Below are 27,987 nucleotides of genomic sequence, written 5' to 3' on the forward strand. Positions count from 1 at the left end.
AGAGATGAATGATGGCAGGCATGTTCACTAGAAGCTCTTCTATCTCTCTGATTTTCCATCCTTAGAGATGCAGTGTCTTCCGACCTAAGGAATGCTCCTCATTACTTCGTTCCATTTCCAGGGACCTTCTTTCATACTGATAGAATGAACTAAATCAAAAACACAAAAAGACCCCAGGGTGGGACTATAGAAGCACCTTAAGTGATTGGCCTCCAAATCCTGTTTCAACCATCCCATTGCCCCATTTTCTGCCAGTGTGCCCCACCAGCAAGGAAAGTGCCTGCCTGTCTTGCCTCTTTGGGATGATTGTGGAATGAAGGTGTCCCTATTCCAGGGACACAAAATTTTGCAAGGTGAGGCAGAACAGCATGATATGTAATCAAATGTTTGAGTCCCTAATGGTAAAATCCATCTCAGATAATAGTGACTAGCCAGAGCGAGGCCATTCTTGAACAAGGAGATGCCTTTTTGGAACACGGGAGGCCCATTTGCTCCACAGCTGTGAAAGGTAGTATCTACTGATTTCATTGTCTGGGATATGGTGTGCACTTTGTAATTAGTTATGGGATAAATAAATGAATGAACTTCAGGATATTTAATCAGGAATTGATTCGTGAGTAGGTTTATTCAAGTAACTTTCCTGAAGCCACTTCTGTCCGATTCCTTTGCCAGATGATTGAAGAATTCAGTGTGAATCAGAACTGAGTTCTACCCTTGAGGAGCCAGGCTAGGAGATAGATACAAAGGATAATTTCAATAGCAGGTGATAGGTGCTACATGGGAGGAGTATACAAGCTGTAAAGGGAGCAAGAAGAGCAGATCCAGGCAGAAGTCACAGAGGACAGGACCTTTGATCTCATCCAGAAGGAACAAGGGTCTTCCAGTTAGGATGAATGCGGGGGGGGGGGAGGCAAATTTGCAGTGAAGAAAGCTGGAAGGCCCATTCCCAAGGGCTGTGCTGTTAAGGGTCCATCCCTCGGTTGCCTACATTTGAAAGTAATCTTGGGGAGGAGGGCAAGGCCCTGCTCCCAGGAAATTCATTTCTGATCAGGTCCATAGGCTCTGTGCTACATGCTTTCACACTCTTTCATTCATTCATCAATTAAAAAAAAAAAATTTGTTGAGCAGATAGCTTTTAGGTACCCAGCCTGAGACAAAAGGTAACTAAAACATAGTCTCTGATTTTGGCCTCAAGGATTTCACAGTCTCACTTGCAAAGATTTGTAATTACAACAGAGTGTATTAAGTATAATTGAGGGAAGCACAGCATGGTCAGGGATCACATTAAAAACCCCAGTCTTGGCTTGGGGTGCATGGGCAAAGTCCCAGTTCCAGTTTTAATGAAAATTACATCTGGTCATGAATAAATATCATTATTTTGCTTCCTTTGCCTTCTAACTCTGCATTCCTGACGTCTATGGATCAGGTTATCCAAGGCCAGTCGTAGGTCTTCTCCCAGCGTTCAGTAATTGTCTGAGAGACTGTTCTGTCTCTCTTGAACTATATAAGGAATTTGGGCACGAGGATGCCAATATATGTATATATTTCTACACATATATATTTTTCCACTCATGCTTTTTATTTTTGTAAAATTTGAATCTATAAAAAACCTTGAAAGAACATTCCAAACACTTGTATTCCATCACCTAGATTGATAATATTTTTTCCACATTGTTTTTCTCTCTATCTCATTTTTGCTACACATATACACATACACTTTTTTGGCTGACTCATTTGAAAGTAAATTGTAGACATTACAACACTTCTCAACTAAATGTTAAGCACGCAACTTCTAAAAATAGTCTCTTACATAACCACAATACCATTTTCAAATCTAAGCAAATTACACTAACCTAGTAATAATAGTCACTGGGTGGTGCCAACAGTTAACAAGCTTAACTCAAAGTGAAAGGTTGGTGGTTTGAGTCCACCTAGAGGTGCCTAGGAAGAAAGGCCTGGTGATCTACTGTTGAAAAAATCAGCTGTTGAAAACCCTGTGGGTTATAGTTCTACTCTGACACACATGGGGTTGCCATGAGTTGGAATTGACGAGGCAGCAACTTGTAATAATATTGTCTATATACACTGCATATTCAAATTTCTACAATTGTCCTAAAAATGACCGGTTCGCGCTAGTATGGATTTTAAAAAGAATGCAGATAAGTTGTGTGTGTGTGTATTGCTTCCCATATTCTGCTTTTTTCTCAGTAATTCCTCACAGTTAGATTTGGGTTAAATCTTTTTGTTAGGAAATCTACATATGTAATGTTGTGCCTTTATTACTCATATTGGGAGGCACGTAAGTCCGATTATACCGTCATTGGTTAAGCTAAGTTTGATCACTTACTCAAGGAAACGACTGCTAATATTTTTATTCCGAAGGTACGTTCCTCCATTTGTAGTTAATAGATAATCTATGTAGTGGTACTTGGAGACTGTGTGACTATTCTTTTCCCCAACATCTTTTAATTCTTTGTTGATTGTTGTTGAATTACATTAAACACTGCAAAAAGGTGATTTTCTAAATTGACCAATCCTTTTGCATTTACTAGATGGCATTTGTTTGTAAAGAAGAGCTTTTTATTTAATTTTTTTCTTTTCCTTTCTCCATCTGTGTTTTGAATATCACTATGGGCTCATAATTTTTTTTTAAAAGAAATCAACTTGCTGCAATCCCTTGATGTCAAAATTATTTTTAATTTTCCAGTCGTGCCACTTTGGCCATTGCTATCCCCTTCAAATCATCTTCTGTGGAAATTTTTTTTTGTTTGTTTTAATTAACATGACACTATTGTCTATGTTTTCTTTATTGCTGTGAGGCACAAGATGTTCTAGTATCCCTTGAGGCTTTCCCTGGTTCATACCTGGAATCAACCATTTCTCCAAGGATCCCAGGTTCTTTGTAGTCAGGAATGGTATTTAGAAACTGATAGGTGGTTTCTAGGTCTACTCACTAATACTAGGTCCCATTGGTTCTGGGCACTCTCAATGAACAGAGCTAAGAAACTGTAGAGATAACAAATAAAAAAAATGTGTATATGTATGTCTGTCTATTCTTCTCCATCCTAATGACAGCAACTTAATTTTAGCCTTTGTTCTCTTTTTCCTAGACTATTACAACAAGATCCTAACTGGTTTCTTTGTCTTCTTTTTCTTCTTCATTTTCACCTTTCTAATTGCTAATACACAGTTAAGCCTGTGCAACCTTCAATAATGCAATAGCCATCCATGGCTGACCCTTAAACGTAGAATGAAGGCCAACTATTTCAATAATATCTGAAAGGCTCTGCAGAGCCTTACCATAACTTTCAATTTGACCTCATATCCCTCCAGTACGCAACTGCAGACTACTCTGAGCCACACCTGACTGCTCACCTTCCTACAAGCACACCGTGATTTTTCCTTTGTCTATTAGGCTATCCCCTTGTCCTACCTTTTCTCTGCCTGACAAATCCCTCCTCACCTTTTAGCCTACTGATCTGACTCCTTTCTCATTTCTGCTTGTCAGGATTGGTAAACCCTCTCCTGGGTTGCTACAGCACTTTGTGTGTACCTATCTCGTTATACTTTACTATAATTGTGTATTACAAGCCTTTGTTCTCCAGTGGAGGAAAGAGACTCTGTCTGGTTCATTTTAGTGTCTCCAGTGCTGAGCACAAATCCTTGCACAAGAAAATACTGGACAAAATGCTTAAAAGTTGATGAGCACATGAGGTCTGAGGGTATCGATTTGCTTGTCATACTTTTGGCAATGTGTCTAGGTCTGGGTTCTAGATAAGGGCTTGCTAGATATATTTGACTATGTGGTGACATTTACCACCAGATTCTATGGTTTTTTTCTTGGGTAATCAGGGGTCAGGCTTGCCCCTTCGCCCTCAGCACCTTGAGCATGGCCTTCTTGATGGGCTTAGATTTGACACTATAGATGATGGGATTGAGCACAGGAGGTATGACCAGGTACACATAGGCAACAAGAGCATGTACTATGTGGGGCAGTTGCCTCCCAAAACGGTGGATCATGGACACGCCTATCACTGGAATGTAGAAAACCAGAACAGCTAATATATGAGAAACACAGGTGTTGAGGGTCCGGAGACGCTCTCTAGGAGAGGCTAGCCCCATCACTGTATGAAGAATAAGTGTGTAGGACATGATAATAAGCAAAGAGTCTACACCTACTGTGGACAGAACTACATAAAGGCCATAAAAGATATTGACAGTAATGTCAGCACAGGCTTGTTTCATGACATCTGCATGGAAACAGAAGGAGTGGGACAGGAGGATCTTGCCAGGGCAGAAGTTCAGCCGCTTAAGCAAGAATGGCACTGGGAAGAGGGAAAGAGTGGCTCGAGCCACAATGGCCATTCCAATTCTGATGATGACATTATTTGTGAGGACAGCTGCATAGTGCAAGGGGTTGGAAATGGCTACAAAGCGGTCAAAGGACATGGCCAGGAGCACTGAGGACTCCATCACAGAGAAGGAGTGGAGGAAGAACATTTGGACCAGGCAGAAATTGAAGCCTATAAGGCGACGGTCAAACCAGAGCACAGCCAGGGTTGTGGGCAGTGTGGACAAGGTGAGACCCACATCGGTGAGGGCCAGCATGGACAGGAAGTAGTACATAGGCTGGTGCAGGCTAGGGGTTCTTCTCACAGCAAGCAGGATCAGGCAGTTTCCAGTGAGGGCCACTGTGTACATGGAGAAGAAGGGGATGGAGATCCAGCCATTGAAGGCCTCCATTCCTGGGATGCCAATCATCAGGAAAGCAGGTGGCTGGAAGGAGAAGTTGACATAGGACTGGAATGGGAGCATCTCTGGGAGGCAGATGAAGTCTCCAGAATGATGTGACCCACTTCAATCTGGACAGAAAAATAAAGAGGAAAGATAAAGTATTTGAAAAGATCCCAACCACATACCACCTCTGATATCAGGTGATGTGGTTTCAAGTCCAATAGTTAGTATGAAGGATGAAGAGGGTTAAAAAGCACTCCATTTAAAAACACACTTGGAGCCTAACAGAAGATCGGCGTGATGGCTGAACAACATGATGAACATAATGTCATTGAATTATATATGCAAAAAATGTTGAAATGGAAATGTTTTGTTACACATATATTTACCACAATAGAACTCCAGAAATGAAACACACACATACGCAGAGAAACAACAACAACAAAATTCAAACCAAAACAAACAACAAAACTCAGAGAAATAGCTGTAGCCTAAAGCTGCGGACAACAAAGGTATTATCTGAGAGTGTGAAACACTGATCTTATCACATTTGAACAAAGCAGTGCTTTTCATTTAAAATACGTGAGATGATCTTAAAGTCGTTGTTAGGTGCCTTTGATTAAGTTCTGACTCATAGTGACCTTATGTATAACTGAATGAAACTCTGCCCGGTCCTGTGCCATCTTCACAATCATTGTTTGCTTGAGCCCATTGTTTCAGCCACTGAGTCGGTCCATCTCATTGACGGTCTTCCTCTTTTTCATTGAACTTCTGCTTTACCAAGCATGATGTCCTTCTTCAGAGACTAGTCTGTCCTGATAAAACTTCCAAAGTACCTGAGACAAAGTCTAGCCATCCTTGCTTCTAATGAACATCCTGGCTGTACATCTTCCAAGAGAGATTTGTTCATTCTTCAACCAGTCCATGATATGTATAATATTTTTTGCCAATACCACAACTCAAAGGCATCAATTCTTCAGTCTTCCTTATTCATTGTTCAGTTCTCACTTGCATAAGAGGCAAGTGAAAACACCATGGCTTGGGTCAGCTGCACCTTAGTTCTCAAAGTGACATCTTTGCTTTTGAACACTGTAAAGAGGTCTTTTGTAGCAGATTTGCCCAATGCAATAATTTCTTTGATTTCTTGACTGCTGTTTCAATGGGTGTTGATTGTGGATCAAAGTAAAATGAAATCCTTGACAACTTCAGTCTTTTCTCCATTTATTATGATGTTGCTTATTGGTCCAGTTGTGAGGATTTTTGTTTTCTTTATGTTGAAGTGTAATTCATACTGAAGGCTGTAGTCTTTGATCATCATCAGTAGAAAGTCCTTCAAGTCCTCTTCACTTTCAGCAAGCAAGGCTGTGTCATCTGCATATCGCAGGCTGTTGATTCTTCCTCCAATCCTAATGCTGAGTTCTTCTTCATATAGTCCAGCTTCTTGGATTATTTGCTCCACATAAAGATTGAATAAGTATTGTGAAATGATACAATCCCGACACACCTTTTCTGACTTTAAATCATGAAGTATCCCCTTGTTCTCTTCAAACATTGCCTCTTCGTCTACATTCAGGTTCTGCATGGGCACATGTAAGTGTTCTGAAATCACATTTTTTGCAGTGTTATCCATAGTTTGTTATGATCCACTCAGCTGAATGCCCTTGCATAGTCAATAAAACACAGGTAAACATCCTTCTGGTATTCTATGCTTGAGCCAAGAATCTAACATCAATAATGATATCCCTCATTCCACATTCTCTTCTGAATCTCACTTGAACTTCTGGCAGTTTCCAGTTGATGTACTGGTGCACCTGCTTTTGAATGATCTTCAGCAAAATTTTACTTGTGTGTGATATTAACGACATTTTTCAATAATTTCTGCCTTCTGTTGGATCACCTTTATTTGGAATGGGCACAAATATGGATCTCCTCCAGTCAGTTGGCCAGGAAGCTGTCTTCCAAATTTCTTGACATGGAAGAGTGAGCACCTCAAGCACCGCATGCATTTGTTGTGACATCTCAATTGGTATTCCATCAATTCCTGAAGCCTTTTTCTTCACCAACGCTTCCAGTGCAGCTTGGACTCCTTCCTTCAGTACCACCAGTTCTTGATCATATGCTATCTCCCGAAATGATTGTTAAACATCGACCAACATCTGTCAGCTGGTTGTACTGTGGTGGCTTTCATGTTGCCGTGATGCTAGAAGCTATGTCATCAGTATTTCAAATTCTGGTAGGGACATCCATGGTGAGACATGTTTCAGGGAAGCTTACAGACAAAGAGACAAGTGAGCAGAGAGGCAGGGGACCTCATACCACCAAAAAAGTGGTGACAAAGGAGTCCTTTGAGCCCTGGGTCCCTGCACTGAGATGTTCCTAGACCAGGGGAAGATTAATGACAAGGAACTTCCTCCTGAGCCAACACAGACAGAAAGACTTCCCATGGACCTGGCTTCCTAAATTTAGACTTCTAGCCTCCGAAACTGTGAGAGAATAAACATGTTTGTTAAAGTCATCCACTTGTGGTATTTCTGTAATAACAGCACTACATAACTAAGACACACGTGGACCTCCCCAGATGGAATACACAGGAATCAAATTGACTACATCTGTGGAAAGAGACAATGGAGAAACTTAATATCATAAGTCAGAACAAGCCAGGTGCTGACTGTGGAACAGACCACCAATTCCTCATATGTAAGTTCAAGTTGAAGCTGAAGAAAATGAGAGCAAGTCCGTGAGAGCCAAAATATAACCTTGAGCATATTCCACCTGAATTGAGAGACAATCTCAAGAATATATTTGATGCATTGAACACGAATGACCAAAGACCAGCTGAGTTGTGGAATGGCATCAAAAAGGACATTACACACACAAAAAGCAAAGTCATTAAAAAGACAGGAAAAAAAGAAAAGACCAAAATGTATGTCAGAAGAGACTCTGAAATTTGCTCTTGAATGTCAAGTAGCTAAAGCAAATGGAAGAAATGATGAAGTAAAAGAGCTGAACAGAAGATTTCAAAGGGTGGCTCGAGAAGACAAAGTAACGTATCATAATGGCATGTGCAAAGACCTGGAGTTAGAACCAAAAGGGAAGAACATGCTTGGCATTTCTCAAACAGAAAGAACTGAAGAAAAAATTCAAACCTGAAGTTGCAGTATTGAAGGATTCTACTGGGAAAATATTCAATGATGCAGGAAGCATCAAAAGAAGATAGAAGGAATAAACAGAGTCACTGTACCAAAAAGAACCCAGAAGAATTGTTCTTAAACAGCCTAAATAAAAACGCTCTATTTTGATCGATAAGGAACAGTGGTCTTAGTAGAATTAGTGACAAACAAGCTGCAAAAACCTGAAAGCTTTATCCCATGGGCTTGCTGTCCTCCCTTCTCGGACTCATCTTCCGAATACCAAAACAAACAAATAAATTAACAAACAAGTAAACAAAAAACAGCCTAAATATAGGTCAGCAAAGAATATAAGGGAAATGCCTACCCAAAAATCAGCTTATCAGAGATTTAAAATCCCATATTTAGCCAATGTAATCAACTCTGAAGGTATGAATAGGCAATTTTTTTGGGGGGGGAGGGTGCACTGTGCCTATAGGCGCAGATTATTGTGCATATTTTGCTAGAAAGCTTTTGAAGAAAGCAGAGTGAATTTAAGCTGTTTGCTGTCAGTTGAGTCATTCTCCATTTCTTTTTTCTCATACACAGTTTTTGAGCAAACATCAAGGCCTGAGAACATCCCTCATTCAAAGATGAGTAACAAGCAAGTAAGTCCCAGTGTAGAATTTGTGCATACATATTTTGTAAAATTAAAAGGGATATAATAAGCTAAAGACATGTAAAAATACTCTTTGGGAAAAGAATTATTATAGAAAACAGAAGAAAATTGCACATAAAACATTTTGTAAATAACTGAAGAAATTAAAAAATTAAAACAAAATTTGTGATATTAGAGTGTGAAAATAGATTGATAATAAAGAAAATAAAAAACACAATGGTAGAGCAAAGAAAATGACACGAGGAAAATAATAAAAGCCATTATAAAATTGAAAGTAATCTTATTATAAAAAGTGTGAGCCTGCTTAAAACATGCAGCGATATGGAAAATAGGGTTGAAAATAACCAAACAAAATCAAATAGAAACATTTTAAAAGCAATTAGAAAGACTGTCATAAATAAGCTGAATGAACAATGGAATTCTAAACACAATAACTATTCCTGAAGAAGAGTTAAAAAATAAACAAAACAGAAAAATATTAAAATATGAATTTTTTTCAGAAAAACAAAACAATCCTGAATCTTTCTGTCAAAGCACTTATGTACCAGGAAATAAATACTAATGAATAAACAAATCTAAATATATTCAGGGACAGTTATTGTATTGTAAGGATAAACAAAGATCTTAGAAGCACCCTGGGAGAACCAAAAGATCTCTAATAAAAAAGAAAATAATAAGACTCATCCCAGAAATCTCTTATGACTACTAGACTGCAAAAGAAGGGAGTGATGTGTACAGTGAATCGTGGGAAAATTCATGCAATCTAAGCATTCTCAGATGTTCAGATGGAAAGGGAAAAAACAAAACAAAAACAACCAAACATCAAGATCAGTATTTTTATTATTATTTGTAGTATGTACTATATTGTAGGATAAATCATTTGAGTGGTTCTGCTAATGCCTTTGGTAAACTAGATTTTTAGTGTAAGGAAAAATAATCTAAAATCAAAGATGTTAATTTAAACATTGTGATCATAAAGATGAATTGGAAATATCAGAATAAACTCAAGAAATATTTTTCTTCTAAATATATATTTCCCAGCTTTCAGTTGGAATTGGCTCAAAGACTTTTTTAATTCATAGAAAATACTTAGACACACAAAGAACTCAAGAGCAAGGAGTATCCCTACTGCTTAGATGTGTTCTTTAAATACCTCTTTATCCTAAAAGGGAACCCTGGTGGCATAGTGGTTAAGAGCTACAGCTGCTAACCAAAAGGTTGACAGTTCAAATGCACCAGGTGCTCCTTGGAAGCCCTATAGGGCAGTTCTACTCTGTCCTATGGGGTCGCTATGAGTTGAAATTTACTCAATGGCAACAGGTTTCGTTTCAGGGCTTGGTTTTACCCTAAAAGGAGTCGGATGTCCTTAAATAAATGACTGATTTCAAGTTTTGGGCTGGAAATATGCCAAATGAGCTCGGACATCTTTTAATAATAGAAAACAAGAAACCAGTAAAAGAGAACTAGGATCATTAAAAAATAAATAAACAAAGAATCCAGCTTAAAGAGGCTCCCACTTGCTAAAGATGGCTAATTGAGAATAATAACAGCAATGAATTGATAGACATTAAATGTGCTAAGAAGTATGAATTCATAACTATACACCCACCACACACATACTTGTTAATCACTTCTCAAGAATGCTAGGGACTGATTCTACTACGAAAACTGGCAAACAACTGATTTTCTTCCACAAATTACTTCTGTGTTATGTCCAGCCCCTGCCCATAGATATGTCCATCAGAGACTGAGATGCTGGCAGAAGATGGATCCTTGAGCACAGTTGTTCAAGTCTGTACCTCTCTAGGAATTGGGGGAGGAGATGCTTTGGAGCCCCAGGTTACTCACCCTGGCTGCTTTCCCAGGCTTCCCTGTCATTCCACATCCTGTGTGAGCCCAGGATAACTTTGTGGTAGACGGATTGAGCTTTATTCCACAGCAGGGAATATGTATTAGTATGAGTGCCTACCTCCAGGGAAGCTTGGGCTTGGGCCACAAAGGAGCCACTCCGCTCAGGTCCTTGAGGAATGGGAAAGTTGAAGTTGGTTTGTGGATTAGGGGCAGACAAGGGTTAGAGTAACTAAGCAATAAGACAGAAAAGGAGACCAGAATTATAGATTCTACAATATTCTCACGAAGTTTAAGTGGTTATCTTCAGAGACTATCAGCTTCAACAGCCCCATCTGAGTTTGAATTTCTCCGGGTTAATGTTCTAAAGTCTCCCCTGGGTCAGACCTCAGGCAGTCTTGGCAGGAGGGGGTGATATGGAGTAATGTGGATGGGAGCTCATACCTGGTGTCCTAACCCAGATAGGGGGAGTCAGGGAAGGCTTCCTAGAAGAGGTAGAGAGGGAGCAGACTTCTAAAAGGCCCATAGAGCCTGTTTTCAACTCTCATTCTGGGACAAATACCAGGACTCGGATTGAAGCTGCCGATTGAGGCCAGTACATATTCTACCCACACTCTTAGCCTAGGTCTGACCTGCTGAATCAAAAGGTTCAAAGGAGAGAGCATGGGTGGCAGAAACAACATGGGCTACAGAGCCAGTCACGCCTGGGTTTGAATTCTCGTTCTTCTCACCACATAAAAGCTCTCCCTCTTTTCTCACTTCCTAAAGAGTTCCACTCCATAGGTGCTCTGGACACAACTTCTTTCTAAATTAGCTTAGACTTTGATCATTCTCCTGAAATTACGTTCTATGGACACATTTGGTTCTTTCTCTCCTTTTACTTCAGCTTCACTCCCCCAGCCTGAATTGAAACCAGCCTGTATGGCTACTTCCTCCTCCAGATGTAATAAGTAAACTTAGAGAAAAATCACACAACCCTGAAAATTTCTGCCAAAACAAATTCATGGTCTTTTAACCTGAGATGAGTCTTTAGCACCACTTCACATTTTTTTCCTCTCAGTTTTTAAATCCTCATCATTCTTCTCAAGTTCTTCACTCAACCTGCTGCCTCTTACCTCAGTGGCTAATTTGATCTTGCTCCTAATTTAAAACAGAAAATGGAGGCCATAAACTTCCTGTTCAACCCATCTGCTGTCTTGCCCACTTTCATTCCCACATACATGCCCTGTCATTAGAAAGCCCAAGTTGCTTCATGTCAACCTTTTCACCAACATTTTAAACATCTATTTGTTGGATGACCACCACTTACGGCAACAAAATTCTGGACTCCATAGCTTGGCACGTAAGACCCTTTACGATGTTTTTAATTTTTTTTTTTTTTGATAGTTATACGTTTACATGCAGTTGTAAAAGATAATATGAAGGGATCATATGTACTTTTTACCTAGTTTCCTCCAGGGGTAACATCTTTTAAAACTATAGTGCAATATAACAACCAAGATATTGATATTGACAGTCAAAACACAGAACATTTCCCTCACCACAAGGATCCCTTATGGTGCCCTTTTATAGCCATACCACTTTCTTCCCATCTCCACCTACTTTTAAATCTCTAGTAACCATTAATATTTTCTACATCTCTATGATCTTGTCATTTCAAGACTGTTTTATAAATGGAATCATATAGTGCTTCAGTATTGACATTTTTCACTCAGCATAATTCTCTTGAGATTCTTCCAAGTTGTGTGGAAAGTTTCTTTTCATTGCTGAGTAGTAGTATACAGCATGGATGTACTACAGTTTGTTTAACCATTCACTTGTTGAAGGACATCTGGGTTGTTCCCAGTTTTTGACTATAATAAGTAAACCTGCTACTATTAAAAGTAAACATTTATGGACTTCTTTTGAACATAACTCTTTGTTTCTCAAGGAAGGAGCTGAAACCAGAATAACTATGGAATGGAACTCTCTAGGAAGTGAGAAGCGCCCAGGAGAGCAAACACTCAGCCATATGTTAGTTGCATGTTTTTTAATTTTTGTTTGTTTTTTTTTTTTTAAAGACCTTCAAAATGTTTTAGAGTGGCTGTACCATTTTACATTTACTCATTACACATCTTATTAGCAATGTATGCACAATACAGTTTCTCCACACCTTCACCAGCGTTTGATGTTGACACCATTTTTTACTTTTGGTATTCTGATAGTTATGTAGTAATACCTCATTGTGGTTTTAATTTACAATTCCTAATAAATAATAATGTTGAATTTTTTCATGTGCTTATTTGCCATCTGTATATCATTTTCAGTAAAACGTGTCTTCATGTCTTTTGCCCATTTTTTCATTGGATTGTTTGGATTTTTTCCAGTTGAGTTTTGAGAGTTCTTGATGTATTCTAGATACTAGTCCTTTGTTGGATATATAGTGTGGAAAGATTTTCTCCCACTCTGTAGATTGTCTTTTAATCCTCTTAACAGGTCCAATTGCTCTAGCACCATTGAAATGGGGATGGTCTCCCCCCCTTTATTATTTGTTTTCAAAATTATTTTAGGTATTCAGATCCTTTTCCCTTTCAGATAAATTTTAGTGTATTTTTATCTACATCTACAAAATCTTTTGCTGGGATTTCAACAGGAATTTTGTTAAATCTGTACATCATTTTGGGAAAAGCTGGTATCTTTACTATGTTGAATCTTCTAATCCATGAATATGGTGTATCTCATTATTTACCTCTTCTTTGAGTTCTTTCATCAAAACTTTGAATTTTTCAGCTTGAAAGTTGTGTTCATGTTTTGTTAGATTTGCACTTAAGACTTTCTTTTTTGGTAGATTCCTTGATTATTTCTGTGTGCGTAATCATGCCATCTGCTAAAAGAGATGTTTTCATTTTCAATCTGTATGCCTTTTATGTATATTTCTTGCCTTATTGAATTGGCTATGGATTATGGTTAATAAGAGTGGTAAGAGTAGACATCCTTTACTTGTTCCTGAATTTAAGGGAAAAACATTCAATCATTCACTATCAAGTAAAACATTAGCTAGAGAATTTTGCTTATGCTGTTTACAAGTTTAGGAAGTTTCCCTATATTTCTGTTTTTCTGAGAGCTTTTTTAATATCATGAATGGGTGTTGAATTTTGTCAAGTACTTTTTCTGCATTGATCATTGTGATCACGTGTTTTCCTTTTTTCAGTCTGTTAATATAGTTAATTACATTGATTAATTTTTGAATATTGAACCAGTCTTGCTTCTCTGAGATATACTCCATTTGATCATGATTTATAATTCTTTTTACATATTGCTGAATTTTATTTGCTAATATTTTGTTAAGGACTTTTTTGTCTATATTCATGAGGAATATTGGTCCGTAGTTTTTGTTTGTTTTTGGTACTGTCTTTGCCTGGTTTTGGTGTCAGGATAATGTTGGCTTTGTAAAATAAATTGGGAAATATTTTCATCTCTTGCTGTTTCCTGGAAGAGATGGAATGGAATTCTTCTTTAAATGTTTCATAAAATCCTCCAGTGAAAACTACTGGGTTGGAGATTTATTTTGGGGGGATTTTGTAAATTATGAATTCAATTTCCTTAAAAATTATCTAAGTTCCTAAAAATGTTCTATCAAATTTATCTATCTCATATTGGGTGAATTGTGATAATTTGTGTTTTCCTGGGAGGTAGTTCATTTTGTCTAAGTTTTTTAATTTACGTGTGCGTAGTCGTTTGTAGCATTCCCTTTTTATTCTTTTAATGCCTCTGGGGTTTGTAGTGATATCCCATTTCATTCCTGATATTGGTAACTTGAGTCTTCTTTCTTTTTCAGTTTTTCTATGCAGTTGTTAAATTTATCAGTTTTTTTCAAAGAACCATGTTATGCATTGGATTGTGTCCCACCAAAAGATACGCTGAAGTCCTAAACCTTGTAACTGAATGTGACCTGTTGGAGTTAGGATTTTCCTTTTTTTATGTTAATGAGGTTCATACCAGAGTAGGTACAGCCTAAACCTAATCTCTCCTGAGTGGAGTCTTAAAAAAAGGGAAGATAGATGCCGTGTGACCACAGAGGCAGATGCATGTAAAAGCCCGGGAAGGCCAAGGATTGATGGAGGCTACTAAGGTGAGAGAGGAGAAGGAGGGTCTTCTCCTAGAGCTGATGTGGTGTGGTCAACAGGAGGAATAACTACTTCCCTTTTCATCTTTGTTTTTCTCTCCCTTTTCCCTATTTCACTGTCTGTCATTATTGTTCACTGGATCATGTTCCTCAATAAAGTAGCTACCTACGCTTAGGTCTTTGTCTTAAGAGATCTCAGGTGAAGACACAGCCTTCTTGCAGTGTTAGAAATCCGCTCACTCTTTCTTGTCTCTGTATCTTTGCACACAATATCCTCCCTCTGCGTTTCCCATTTATTCCCCCTCCCCTACCTCAATTTACATATCACCAATTATTGAAGCTTTCCTGCATCTCCACTGCAAAGTTGCTTTCTCCTTCCTCTTTGTGGCCACTCTGCCTTGTAAATCCCCATAAGGGGCAGTTAGGGCCTTATATTTAAAAATTTTGTTTTATAATTGATACCCACTATAAAGTGCACTAATGTTTATTTTTGTATTCCTTACACCTTATAAAGGGCTTAAACATTGTAAATACTTCTTGAATATGTAACATTGAATCATATTAAAGAAGTAGACACTGGGCAAGCACTTTGGCACCAGCTGGGAGAATTAGTGGTGATCATTGCAGGAAAGAATCCCAAATATGTGATGCCGGTAATCTCTGGCCATAAATATGCATTAACTATAAATCTTTTTTTCCAGTAATAATAAAAAAGCCTGGGGAACTATCCTAAGAAACAAACAAAATTATGGTCTGCCCTTCTTTCTTATCAATCCAACCTGGGATAAATCATATACTACTCAGAGATGGGGGCTAGATGAAATTACTGGGGGCAAGGGGACTGTTTTACCCATCGAGAGCATCAGATTCTCATCTCTCAAGAGGAATTTGCTACCTAAACTGGTGCCCTCCACTGACTAGGCCAATATAAACATGGCTGGGAACAGGGCAGTGTTTTTATGGTCCTCATTCCCTGGAGACTGTTTCACTGGGAAAGATTCTTTCACTACAGTGAGCACTTGCCTAGGTCTCCTAGTTCTAGAAGCCTCTCACAGCAGGGTCTGCCTGAGACCACCCACTCCGAGCTCACTCAGCTCCCTAAGCACCCAAAGGGCTTCTTTCAGTAAACTCTTCCAGATCAATGGGAATAGGTAGACAAACATTCTCCCAAGCCCTGGCTCATGTGAATGAGAAATAAGCAGCGGCCATAAACCTCTTTTAGTGTTCTCCTTCTAGAATGCAATTGCATTTTTCTGAGACAGCTTTGTAAACTGCGGCCTTTCTGTTGGCTTTCTTTGTTCAGTGCAGAAAAGCCAGTCATGATTTTTGATCTTATCTCCTTTGTTCATCATTCTCCCTTCCTTTTTCCCATCTCTGAACATTAGTCCTGGACTGGGGTGAGGGAAAGGAAGAAAAAGTCCCGTTCTTAAACTCTAAGCTCCCAGGCTGTCTCTTTAAGAGCAGCTCACATTACCCCACAGGGTAGGGACAGATTGGCTTAACTTTTGGATATTCCTCTTCCTTCTAAAAGATACATGGAAGCTTGTAAGGTAAATGGTCCTGTGCCTATGACTGAACTTTCCTTCCAACTCTGAAGGGCAGGTATTGCCCTGGCTTGCATGTTCCAGATGAATTAGCAGATGTACAAGAGGAAAAGTGAATTGTCTAAACTCACTTCCATAGAAGAAGTCATTCTCTGGGATCCTTCATAACTAACTTTGGCCACTCTGTGCTTGCTTGGTCAGGCTACAATTCTCATTCAGTCTGATAGAGTGAGTATTAAACAGCAGGCTCAGAAGTCAGAGAGACCTGGGTTCAACTTTGAACTCTGCTATTTTTTTTTTTTATTTACTATTACTTGACTTTGGGAAAATTATGTAATCCTTTCGTGCCTCGGTTTTCTTATCTGTAAAGCAGGCATTATCTCAAATGTTTGTTTTGAGGATTATGTAAGCAACATACAAACGGTTAAGTGCTTGGGTGCTAACTGAAAGGTTGGTGGTTAGAATCCACCCAGAAGTGTCATGGAAGAAAGACCTGGCAATGTAGTCCCAAAAGGTCACTGCCATTGAAAACCAAATGCACATTCCTACTCTGCAACATATGGGGCCCCCATGAGTCAGAATCGACTTGAGGGCAACTGCCTTGGTTTTTTGGTTTGGTACTTATTACCAAACCAAGATCAAACCCATTGCTGTTGAGCTAAATTCCAATTCATGGCAACCCTATAGAACAGAGTAGAACTGCCCGATGGGGTTTCCTAGGCTGTAATCTTTAGGGAAGCAGACTGCCACAACGTTCTTCTGAAGACTGGCTGGTGGGTTCAAACTGCAACATTTCAGTTAGTACCACCAGGGATCCTTGTATTTATTACCCATTGCTGTCGAGTTGATTCTGACTCATAGCTACCCTACAAGCCCCAAAGGGTTTCCAAGAAGCGGCTGGTGGATTCGAACTACTGACCATCTGGTTGGCAGCTGAGCTCTTAACCACTGCGCCACCAAGATAAATAAGAAGCCTTCAATAAATTGTAGTGTTAAATATAATAGAGATGTATCAAATCCTAGCTTTCTCAAACCTTATCCCACTTCCCTAACCTAAATGGAGTAGTTGCTTTAAGTGTTCCGTGTCACACTTCTTTGGCCTACCTTTTATTCACCCACAGCTGTGACAGACGCTTTTGTTCATTCTGACTATTCCACATCAAATGTGTGCCCCTCCTCTCTCTTTTTCTGCCTAACCACTTTCTCTAAAGCCATAGGAACAGACACACTTTGAAAGTGCAGATGAGTTAGAGCCCCAGGGGCAAGCTCCAATCAAAGAGTTAATGGATAAATGCCCTAGCCTACCATTTGAATAGAAATTCCCCAGGGCATTCTGTACTGAAGTCCTGGCAGAGTCAAGAGTCCATTGTCTACAGCAGTAACCTTTCCAAATTTGAGGTTATAGGATTTTATAAACATAAATTAGCATAACAGCACAATTTAATAAATGTAAATTAGCGTAACAGCACAATTTAAAATAAAACTTTATTGGATCTTATACCTAAGTTAAAAAAAAACCAGACAGTGTCAAGTGATGTACATTAAAAATGTTGAACAAGTACAGAATACACTAAGAAAATACGATTAAGGAGATGTGAGAGTGTAAGAGATAAACAAAAATCATTCTCCCTTAATTTGAAAAGAAAAAATTTTTTTTTTTTTTTTATGGAGAGTATTCTGGATTTATTGCTTATGAAAGGGGCAGGGTTATCTTTCAGCACAAATACAAGCACATACATCTTACTACACAGCAGGGAGAAAACAGGTTGAGGAAATATGTATTTGGTTACCAAATTTAATTTTAAATCTTGGCACAGCACCTACAAGCTGTGTGACTTAGTTAAGCCACATTGCCCATGTAAGCCTCATTTCTCTTCCTAGTAATGAGGGACAAAAATGGTACCTACCCCATAAAGCTGTTGTAAAGATTAGGTAAAACCTTCAAAGAACTTCTCATAGTGCTTGGAACACTGTAAGCACTCAAGAGATGTTAATTAGCGAGATTATCAAAGGTTTAAATAAATGTCCATGTAATGCGTAATATACCAACTGTGAGGACCGTGGCAAACACTGGCTTCTATAAATTACCATTTCCACTTTCCTCACTTTAAAAGCTGCACATGTCAACTAAACAAGGCCTTCATAATAAAGACATTTAGAAAGTAGGGGCAAATCTATATCATTAGTAATTTGAGCACATTTCCTTCAAGGTATAGGTTGCATAAACATGTTTCTTTTCTTTTTTTTTTTTTTTGCAGTAAAGCATGTAAACAAATCATTTGTCATTTCAACATTCTTCATGTGTACAATTCAGTGACATTAGTTATGTTTATCATGTCGTTTAACCATTACCATTATCTGTTATCAAGTAGCATGTTTCATCGTATAACAGGGTCTTTAAAGGTCACATAATATTTCATGAAGTGGTTGGGATATGCTGTACTTTACTACTCTTTTATATACTATACTCCAGGATTTCTAATTTATGATTTCTCCAAATAATGGTGTAGTCACTAAATTTTTATGAAAAATTTGGTTTGTGCACTTAAGGATATTTTTTATTTAGGATAAAATGTTTAGGATACTGATTTAGGATAAATTTTCAAAAGTGAAATTATAGCATTAGAGAATATAACCTTTTTGGAAGTTCTTGCTTCATATTGCCAAATTACTTTTTGAAGTTTTTGTGCCAATTTGGACCATCCTCTGCAATTTCCAAAAATATGTGTTTCAACACAATCTCACTTTTATTGCAAATTTTCATAAATAAAAACTGCTGAATTGATAGGCAAAGGATGCTGTCTAATTACTGTTTTAATGTTTCTTGGATTACTAGTCAGATTGAATAATTTTTTCTCTGTTTTAAAGTCAATCGTATTTTGTGTCAGTCTTCCTTATGTTCTTTTTACTATTTATTGGTGAATTTTCTAATTTAAACTTTCTACAAACCCTGGTGGCGTAGTGGTTAAGTGCTATGGCTGCTAACCAAAAGGTCGGCAGTTTGAATCCGCCAGGCGCTCCTTGGAAACTCTATGGGGCAGTTCTACTCTGTCCTATAGGGTCGCTATGAATCGGAATCGTCTCGACGGCACTGGGTTTGGTTTTTGGTTTTTATATCATTGGGATATCTATAACTTTTTGACCTATGGAAGGGAACCATGTTAGCCTCCAAAACACACTTGGGTTCCCCAAAAGCAGGCAGAATTTGGAGACCAAACCAGAGAAAAGCACTTATGTGCTTATGGGCAACTGGAATTAAGTTACTGTTTTTATTGTTGTCGTTAGGCGCCATTGAGTGGGTTTCAACTCATAGCAACCCTATAGGACAGTGTAGAACTGTTCTATTGGTTTCCAAGGAGTGGCTGGTAGATTTGAACAGCTGACCTTTTGGTTAACAGTGGAGGTCTTAGCCACTATGCCACAGGGCTCCAAGTTAGTGTTAGGAAATAATAATACCAATTCATTAAAAATAAGGGAAGTAAAGTGGAAAGGGTCACCTGCCTCCCACAGGCCGAAGATTCTTGTCATAGCTGATCTTGAACATGGCAAGCACCCGTGTTCTGATCTCTTTGGTCTTGGCACCATAGATGATAGGATTGATCACAGGAGGCAGCAGCAAGTAGACATCACCCATGAGAACACGCACAATGGGATCCAGGCTGTTTCCAGAGCGGTGCACAACAGAGAGGCCAATGAGTGGCACATAGAAGGCCAGTACCACACTGATGTGAGACACACAAGTCCCAAAGGCCTTGGCCCGCTCTGACTTGGAAGGCAGCTGTAGAACTGTTCGTATAATCAGAAAATAGGACAAGGAGATGAACGTGACATCCACGCCCATGACCAGAAGGATGGCAGTGAGACCATAGACCACATTGGGCAAAGGGTCTGCATAGGCCAACTTCATCACATCCTGGTGCACACAATAGGAATGTGAGAGCACATTGGAGTGGCAGAAGGCCAGGTGCTTGATGAGCAGAGGCAGTGGGATAAAGAAGAGGACTCCTCGGATTACGGCCACCATGCCAATCTGAGCTGTTACTGTATTGTTGAGCACAGCAGCGTGGCGCAATGGGTGGCAGATAGCCACATAACGGTCAAAGGCCATGGCTAGCAGGATGGTGGACTCGATGGCTGAGAGAGCATGAATAAAGAACATCTGGGCAAGGCAGGCATCAAAGGTAATTTCCCGAGAGTTGAACCAGAAGAGGGCGAGGATCTTGGGCATGGTGGATGTGGACAAGGCCAGGTCAATGGCTGCCAGCATGCAGAGAAAGAGATACATGGGTGAGTGCAAACTGCGTTCTGTCCTTACAATGAGGACTACGATGCAGTTTCCAAACATTGCCACGGCATACATTACAAGCAGTGGAAAGCCGATCCAGAAATGAGCTTCTTCTAGTCCTGGGATACCAATAAGCACAAAGGTGGAATGTGTGAAGTTGCAGGAACTCATAGCTGGCACTGAGGAGGGCGGACTGGAGAGAGTGAGGTCACACTGGCAGCCTGTCTGCCTGCTGGGACATGGAGCAAAATCAGAGAGGCCAGCCCCGGAAACTTGGGAACTGAGGGCATCTTAACTCTTCCTACCTTCTCTACACCTACCCACTACCCCGCACTTATGTCATTTAATCTCTTCAATAAACTCTGAGCAACTCTTCCAAAGAGAGAAGGCGAAAGATCAAATTCATTTATCAATCACTACTCTCAAAGACCATTTAAATTTTTTAAAAGGTAGCCTGGGGAGAACAATGTGATCTTCCCAAGTTTGTTTGGACTCCTCATCCTGGCCCACACCTTTATTGTCTGGATACTGAGTAGTCCTTCTCTCAGATAAGTGTTAAGAGATACTGTATTCAAAATCTCTTCCAGCTAGGGCTATGCCTTTTCTTTCTTTCTTAATTAATGAATTCCTAAGAATTTACTTATATGATCTGCTATGTACAAGGCTATTTGCTAGATGCTGCTGATACAGAGATACAAGACACCCGTCCTACCCTCCAGCTATCCTGCCTAGTGGAGACAAAGTAAACCAAATTATTAGAACATTGTGACCAATACTAGCGGAAGGTGTGCAGTTCCTGCAGGGCGAGGGAAATGCATCATCAGGATAATCCCTCTGTTCAGTCTTGAAACATGTAGAGATTAGATAGGCAGAGAAGTGAATAAAGGGCACTCTAAGCAGCAGGGCAAGGGTTTTTTTTTTGTTGTTGTTGTTGCAAATTTTCAAGATTCTAGGTCTCTAGGTCTAAGGACAGTGAGTAGTAAAAGAAGCACAGCAAAAACAATAAATAAATAAAAAAAAAGAAAACAAACAAATAACCTAAGGAGGGGGGGTAGGTGGAAGAAGAAAAGTAAAATTTTTCAGGAATAAAGAAAACTCATTCAGAGACATAAAACGAATGCAGTTCTTTCAATCTACTTCTCTGGAAATAAAGGTGCTGGCAGGACATGGGGCCTCTAGCAGATCCTAGCTGCCTGGTGGTTCTGTGAGGACATTTTTCTCTGCTCCTGGTTGATGGGTTTCTCCACACCTGTACATTGCCTTCCAAGCCCACTCCCATTCTTTCAAGAGAGCCTAGGCTCAGTCCTCACCTTGAGATAGGTTGTTTTATAATGATGTTTCTCGAACTTTGCCTTTCCTGGAACCTCTACCAACAAACCATCCATGTCACTGGAGATATTTCTTTCCTGGAAGCCTGGTGTTACTCTCCTCCAAACTTCCACCCACACCCAAACACGGGGAGGTTGATCTCATCAAACTCCTTCCCTTCTAGGCTCCCTAGATGCCCTGCTCTTTAGAGCTTATTATCTCTAAGGATCCAAGGGCTTAGCTTCTAGAAGCTGAGGCTCTTCCTCTTGGAAATACACTCTGCAAAAACTCTTCCTCAATGGTATTCAGGTTAACCTGTTTATCCCTCCAGAATTCTTTCCCCTTTCTAGTAATGATTCAGGAAATGCCTTTCCTTAGACCTTAGCAGAGAGGGTTTGGGTACCAGTGGCCTTAAAATATAATATTTTTTTTATATTTGACTTAGATTCTCCTCATTTTGGATAATCAACAAAGAACAGAACATGGGTTGTAAGGTCATAAAATCCACACTTCTGATCTGTATTTTACCTTCGCAGGATTTGTGCAGCGACATAACAGCTCCCTTCCTTGAAAAATATCAAATTTGGCCCCCGGTGGCTGTCAGAACACAAAAATCCCTTTTTAGAGGCAGAGAATGATATTCTTTAGTGAGATGAAATGCTTTCATCATAGGTAACTTGAGGAGGGGATGTAGAAATCCAAACAAGTCATGTTGGACAGTGTGGGATCAAGCTAAGGAACCTTTTCTAAAGAGAGGTCAGATCACTGGGCCACTGTGTCTAAGAGAAATGGGGCCCACGGTGAAGAAAAGGACAGACATGAGGGACTGTCAAGGGGAGCATGAAGATGCAGTTCCCCTTTTTTGAAGCCTTTTGCCCATGCTACTGCAGGAAGCGCTGACAGATGCTGTACTTTACTGAGTTCTCTCCTGGGGCATCTTTCCTGCTTTCCTGGCACCTGCACTTTCTTACTGAAGTCTAAGCCTTTGAGGCCATCATCTCATATCCCCAGTTACCTATCCCAGAAGACGTCATGTCTCCCTCACCTGGTGTCTGCCCTTTCACCTAAGGTAGTCTTTGCCTAAACCCAATTTCAACTTCTTTTTGGGCCTGAATGTGGCTACTGCATACATTCTTACCTGCCTTTTAAAATGTTAGCTAAGACTCTGGGACATTTCTTTCCTACCCATGGAGGTATTGATGGAACATAAAAGCTGCTCTCCGCCCTGCCATGAGGCAATTTATGAGGTCTTCAAGACCTCTTATGATGGCAAATGTCTTGGGCTGCCTGACCTCAGGTGAGGGCACACCTTGGAATGATGCAATCCTACTGAGTGAGAGCAGTTGGAGCTGGCTCCCCCTTTCAGGAACAGGTCTATTTATGATGCTGCCCAGGCTCCCATAGGAACAGGCTATGTGGGAACGGACTGAGGCACCAGGGACTTGGATGACAGGGACATTTCTGTATCTTCTCGTGTGTTATTTCCATAGGCCTGCCTAGGTGAAGCAATCAAAAAGGGCCTACAGCCTCTGCTATCCTACCCACAGTTATATATAGCACTCTTGGCAATCTGTTGCCTCTCTTCAAAGCTAACCCAAGCTCACAAGGTCAGCTGCTCTGTGGTGAATGCCTTTTTTCATTAGCGTTCTGCTTGGCAAAACAGGCAACTTGGGTGTATACTTATGGCCCCTGGGATCTAGGAATTCACATCCTTTTTAAAAACCAGTATGAGTATACAAAATGTAGCTCATTATTCAAGATAGGGACTTGTGTGCACCTGATGCATTCAGAGAAGAATGAGCAGTGGCACCTCTTGCCTGTACTCTGACACTTCTCTGTATCTGGTCTCAGTTTTTCTTTCCGTTAAAAAAACAGTCTTAAAAATAGGAAAGCCACTCTTTATTGCACCTGTGTTACAGATAAAGGCCAGATAAGATAAAAGCCCTTAGCTTTAATTCATATCGTTAATTAGTAATATATTGTTTGAGAAACCAGATATTGTGATTATTCATTCAGCAAATATTTATGGACTGCCTACAAGGTAATAAGCAAAGTAGACAAAAAAATCCCCACCTTCATGGACTTTATATTCTGTTGAAGGGGACAGACAATAAATAGAGTTAATATGTAAACTAAATAGGATTATCAGAAGAAAACAGTAAAGGGGAGAAGGAAACAAATATGAACCATCGGGGGGGCAGTAGAAATTTTACATAGGGTTGCTGGGGAAGACCTTACATAATGGAGATATTTGAGGAGAGGCTGGAAGGGAATGAGGAATATATTCATGGAGATATTTGGGGAAGAAGGAACTGAAATTACTATGTCCCTAAGCCTGGTGTATGTCTGTGGATTTAGAATAATTAAAAGACCTGAGCAGAGAGAACACAGGGGAGAGTAGTAGGGAGAAAGAATCAGAGAGATAACGGGAAACCAGGTCATGCAGGATCTTATAGGACTTACAAGCCATCTAAGGACTTTGGCTTGGACTCTGAGTGAGCTGAGGCTGTATAGGAGAGTTTTAAGCAGAGGAGAGACATGATCTGATGTACCTACAAGGACCCTTAATTCTATCAGACTAGCCTTCTCTGAGCCTTGGTGTCACAGTGGTTAAGAGTTTGGCTGCTATCCAAAAAGTCAGCATTCGAATCCACCAGCTGCTTCTTGGAACCCTATGGGGCAGTTATACTTTGTCCTATAGGGTCAATATGAGTCCAAGTTGACTTGATGGCAACAAATTTGGTTTTGGTTTGGTCTTTTCTAGCTCCCCCACAGGCTTGTTTGGATGTCTGTGCTGCTACCCATGTTCCTTCTTTCATTTTTCGTTTTCACCCATGTTGTTCCTTCTTTCGTCTTCCCTTTTCACCCATGTTGTTCCTTCTTTCACTTTTCCCTTTCACTCATGTGATTCCTTCTTTCAGTTTTTCCCTTTCTGTGACTTCCCCATGCTTCAAGCCTCTATGACCTAGCTTAAGAATCACCTTCCTCAAGATGTGCCCCAGTACCTGTAGATCCTGAGGTGGCCTTCTTCCAGTGATATGTCCTCCACATCATAAGTCTTTGGACCTGTCTTTATATTTTATTCAGTATTTATCCTTCCTTATCTTCTTTCTAAGTGTGCTCCACTCATGAGTCTTACCTTGTCATTGCTACTGTAATATCTGAAAACAGGAACAGAACCTCTTTCTTATCAATTAGCCACCAAGTGTTTATTAGGCATCTACATCTGCCAATGGAGTTCATTCATTCATTCATTCATGCAATAAACACATCCCCAATGATAGTTTTTGTAAGCAGTGTGCTGAGTGTAGGGGTTACAGACGTAAATAAGACAGAGTACTTGCCATGAAAGTGCTTGCAGAAGCCTACACAAACAATCTTGAATTAATGTGGATGAGCAGTGAAAGTAAATGGCAGGGATTTTATGAGAACTCCAAAGAGGTACATTTATCTAGTCAGATGTGGATCCAAGAAGAGAGCATTTCAGTGGAGAGAAAATCATGGAGTCAAGAAACAGAATTCTCTGTGGGTGGACTATCAGCAGTGTGTTGTGGCTGGAGTATATAGTGCAACACAGAGAGGAAAGAAGAATTGGAGAGGTGAGTAGATATGGGCTGATGATAGCCACGAATGTGAGGACTTTATCTTGTTGGATTGGGAGGATGTTAAGCGTTTTTTAGTAGGGGGATCATAACCCAACATGCTATTTAGATAAATATTCTGGAAGTTCTTGGGAGGGTGAATTTGAGGAGGGTAAGATTGGATATGGCTGTGAAGTTAATTATGCAAGACATAAAGCTAAAGGCACATAACTCTTCATCATCCCTCACATCCAATTCTTCAACCAGTTCTAAGTTATCTTCTAAATACCTCTTAAATGTTTCTTTTTTGTCCATCTTCACCACCATCACCATGTACAAGTAGCTACAACAGTGGCCATGCATTTACTTCACCTCTGCCTTTTAGGAAAATCTTGGACTCATTGTGAGCTTGTCCACCTTGGTCAGAACATGACCTTTGCTCTGCACACTACCCATTCACAAAGTGTCCAAATTACCCACTCCCTGGTGAGGAAGCTTAGAAGCTTGCAGGATTGTTGGACAGTGGGGTACCAAAAGATTAATGTGTGTGGGTATGAGACGAAGGAGAAAAATGTGTGTGAAAAGGATGTGAATAATTAGACTGCCTGGTACTTGATATTGAAATTCCTTCTTCTTCTCTTATTTTTAAGACTCTGAGTTCCTCCATCCTTTTTTTTTTTCTTTAAAGACAAAGTCAATCTCTATCCTTCTCTTTTCCTCCAGAATTCATTTATATAGTGTGCGAAAACAAATAAAGAAACAAAAATAAGTCTGAATGTTTCTGTCTTTCCTTGGACCTGCCTGTAGCTTCTTTGGATTTTTGTTTTTGATTCATTGTGAGTTAGGGGTGTGCAAGGAGGATAGGCCATGGGTAACAGGCTAGGGAATAGAAGGGGAGAGAAATACACAGAAAATAAACTGGAAGTTTATTCAAATATATGTCACATCTCTGAAATGACTAGACAGGGAGATTACTGGAAAAAGGGAGGTGTAAGGTTGCATAAGATTAGGGTAAAGTTATTAGGGTAAAGTTATATTAGAGCTTATGAATCAGAGTGAAAAATCTTCATACCTGAAGGGGACCTCCTAGTACAGCATCCTTCAAAATGTGAAGTTTCTTTTATGAAAATATATCTCTAGACATTAGGAAGAATTTTCTGATATTAGAGAGATTTTTCTTCTTGTAAGTCATCCAAACCCTTATGCATCTTTTAAGACACTGTTTATTTACTCATTAATTCAACTAACATTAAAAGCTGCTATGTGCCAGGCACTATGGTTAGAAATATGGAACCAGCGGTGAGCAAAACACAGGTCCTGGTCTTGAGAAGTGGGGCACAGAGTCCAGAGATAGGCGAGAGCCATTTGGAACAAACAGTAGTAAGGAGGAGAAATTTTAGGTGTAGGGCTTTAGGCTGTTCGTCTCTCCTCTTCTTACATCTCTGCCTCCTTGTCAGTATAATGAAAGGGTTGAACTAGCTAGTGTCCTAGATACACCCAGTCTTAAACTTTGAATTATTATATAGTTGGCTTCAGTGAGCATCAGTTTTTTTTGTTTTTTTAATTGATAACATGACCTTCAAGATCACCTTGAAGGATCCATTTAACTCTAGAATTTTATGACTCTAGTTTTTTTTTTGGGGGGGATGGAGAATTTTTAAAACAGCTCTACATATCTGTTTGGTCTTTACACTGTAGATTACAGGATTCATTAGAGGGGGAATCAGCAGGTAGGTGTTAGCAATCATAGTATGTACATAGGGTGGGGCTCGTTTCCCAAATCTGTGGACAAAGGATAGACTGATCAACGGAATATAGAATATAGCAACAGCTCCGATATGGGAGACACATGTGCTGAAGGTTTTTTTCCTCTCTTCTGGGGAGGCAATGCTGAGAACAGTCTTAATGATCAAAACGTAAGAAAAGAGGATGAAGACTGAGTCTACACCAACAGTAGAGATCATGGCAGTCAACCCAACTGCACTGTTGATCCTGGTATCTGTGCAAGAGAGCTTCATCACATCAGGGTGAAAGCAGTAGGAGTGATGGAGTACATGGCTGCGGCAGAAGGAAAGTCTTTTGAGAAGTGTTACCATTGGTGTCAATGTTACTGTCCCCCTAATGACAATTGCCACCCCAATCTGGGCTATTCTGGAGTCAGTTAAAATGGTGGCATACCTAAGAGGATTAGAAATGGCCACAAAACGATCAAAGGCCATGGCCAACAGCACTGAGGATTCCATGACAGTGAAAAGTTTGATAAAGAACATCTGTGACAAGCAGGCATCAAAGCTGATCTCCCTGACATTGAACCAGAATATTCCCAACATGGTGACCAGAGTGGATATGGACAGGCCAAGATCAGTGGTGGAGAGCATGGAGAGGAAATAGTACATGGGCTCATGGAGGCTGGGCTGAGTGGTAATGGCAAAGAGAATCAGGCTGTTTCCTGAGAGGGCAGTTACATAGAGAAAGCAGAAGGGAATGGAGATCCAGGTGTGGAAAGCTTCCAGCCCAGGAACACCAGTTAGCAGGAAAATGATGGATGAGGATGTGGTATTCTGGAAAGCTGACATGCTGGATTAAAAGTATGTAATTCCGAGATAAGAGTCTGAAACAAACAAAAACTACATTTGTTTATATATTAATCCAATTGCAGATAATTATATCTACAGAAAACTAATCAAAGTTTAGTATCTATATAGTATGAATACCTCATTAAATTGATAAGAAAATCACAAGGCTTCAACTGCTGTAGTAGGTATCTTTAAAAAAATTTTTTTTTCATCTTTGGAG

General features: G+C 39.8%; 3 protein-coding genes across 3 annotated transcripts; all 3 read right to left on the bottom strand.

Moving 5' to 3' along the window:
* Positions 1–3,773: 3,773 nt before the first annotated feature.
* LOC126079109 (olfactory receptor 51I2-like) lies at positions 3,774–4,815 on the bottom strand. Its single transcript, XM_049890043.1, has one exon. It carries the CDS (start codon positions 4,813–4,815, stop codon positions 3,856–3,858), a length of 960 nt encoding a protein of 319 aa, XP_049746000.1. The 3' UTR covers positions 3,774–3,855.
* A 14,695-nt stretch (positions 4,816–19,510) lies between these two features.
* LOC126079166 (olfactory receptor 51E2) lies at positions 19,511–20,488 on the bottom strand. Its single transcript, XM_049890082.1, has one exon. The coding sequence runs from the start codon at positions 20,471–20,473 to the stop codon at positions 19,511–19,513; it is 963 nt and encodes a 320-aa protein (XP_049746039.1). The 5' UTR covers positions 20,474–20,488.
* Positions 20,489–26,816: 6,328 nt separating this feature from the next.
* LOC126079925 (olfactory receptor 51F2-like) lies at positions 26,817–27,767 on the bottom strand. The gene has a single exon (XM_049891281.1). It carries the CDS (start codon positions 27,765–27,767, stop codon positions 26,817–26,819), a length of 951 nt encoding a protein of 316 aa, XP_049747238.1.
* Positions 27,768–27,987: the final 220 nt, after the last annotated feature.

This window comes from Elephas maximus, chromosome 7, assembly GCF_024166365.1.
Source record: "Elephas maximus indicus isolate mEleMax1 chromosome 7, mEleMax1 primary haplotype, whole genome shotgun sequence".
Classification (NCBI taxonomy): Eukaryota; Metazoa; Chordata; class Mammalia; order Proboscidea; family Elephantidae; genus Elephas; species Elephas maximus.

What these genes read in the sequence shown, in the direction of transcription:
- LOC126079109 (XM_049890043.1), bottom strand. Translation starts at nt 4,815, where the DNA reads ATGCTCCCATTCCAGTCCTATGTCAACTTCTCCTTCCAGCCACCTGCT.
- LOC126079925 (XM_049891281.1), bottom strand. Translation starts at nt 27,767, where the DNA reads ATGTCAGCTTTCCAGAATACCACATCCTCATCCATCATTTTCCTGCTA.
- LOC126079166 (XM_049890082.1), bottom strand. Translation starts at nt 20,473, where the DNA reads ATGAGTTCCTGCAACTTCACACATTCCACCTTTGTGCTTATTGGTATC.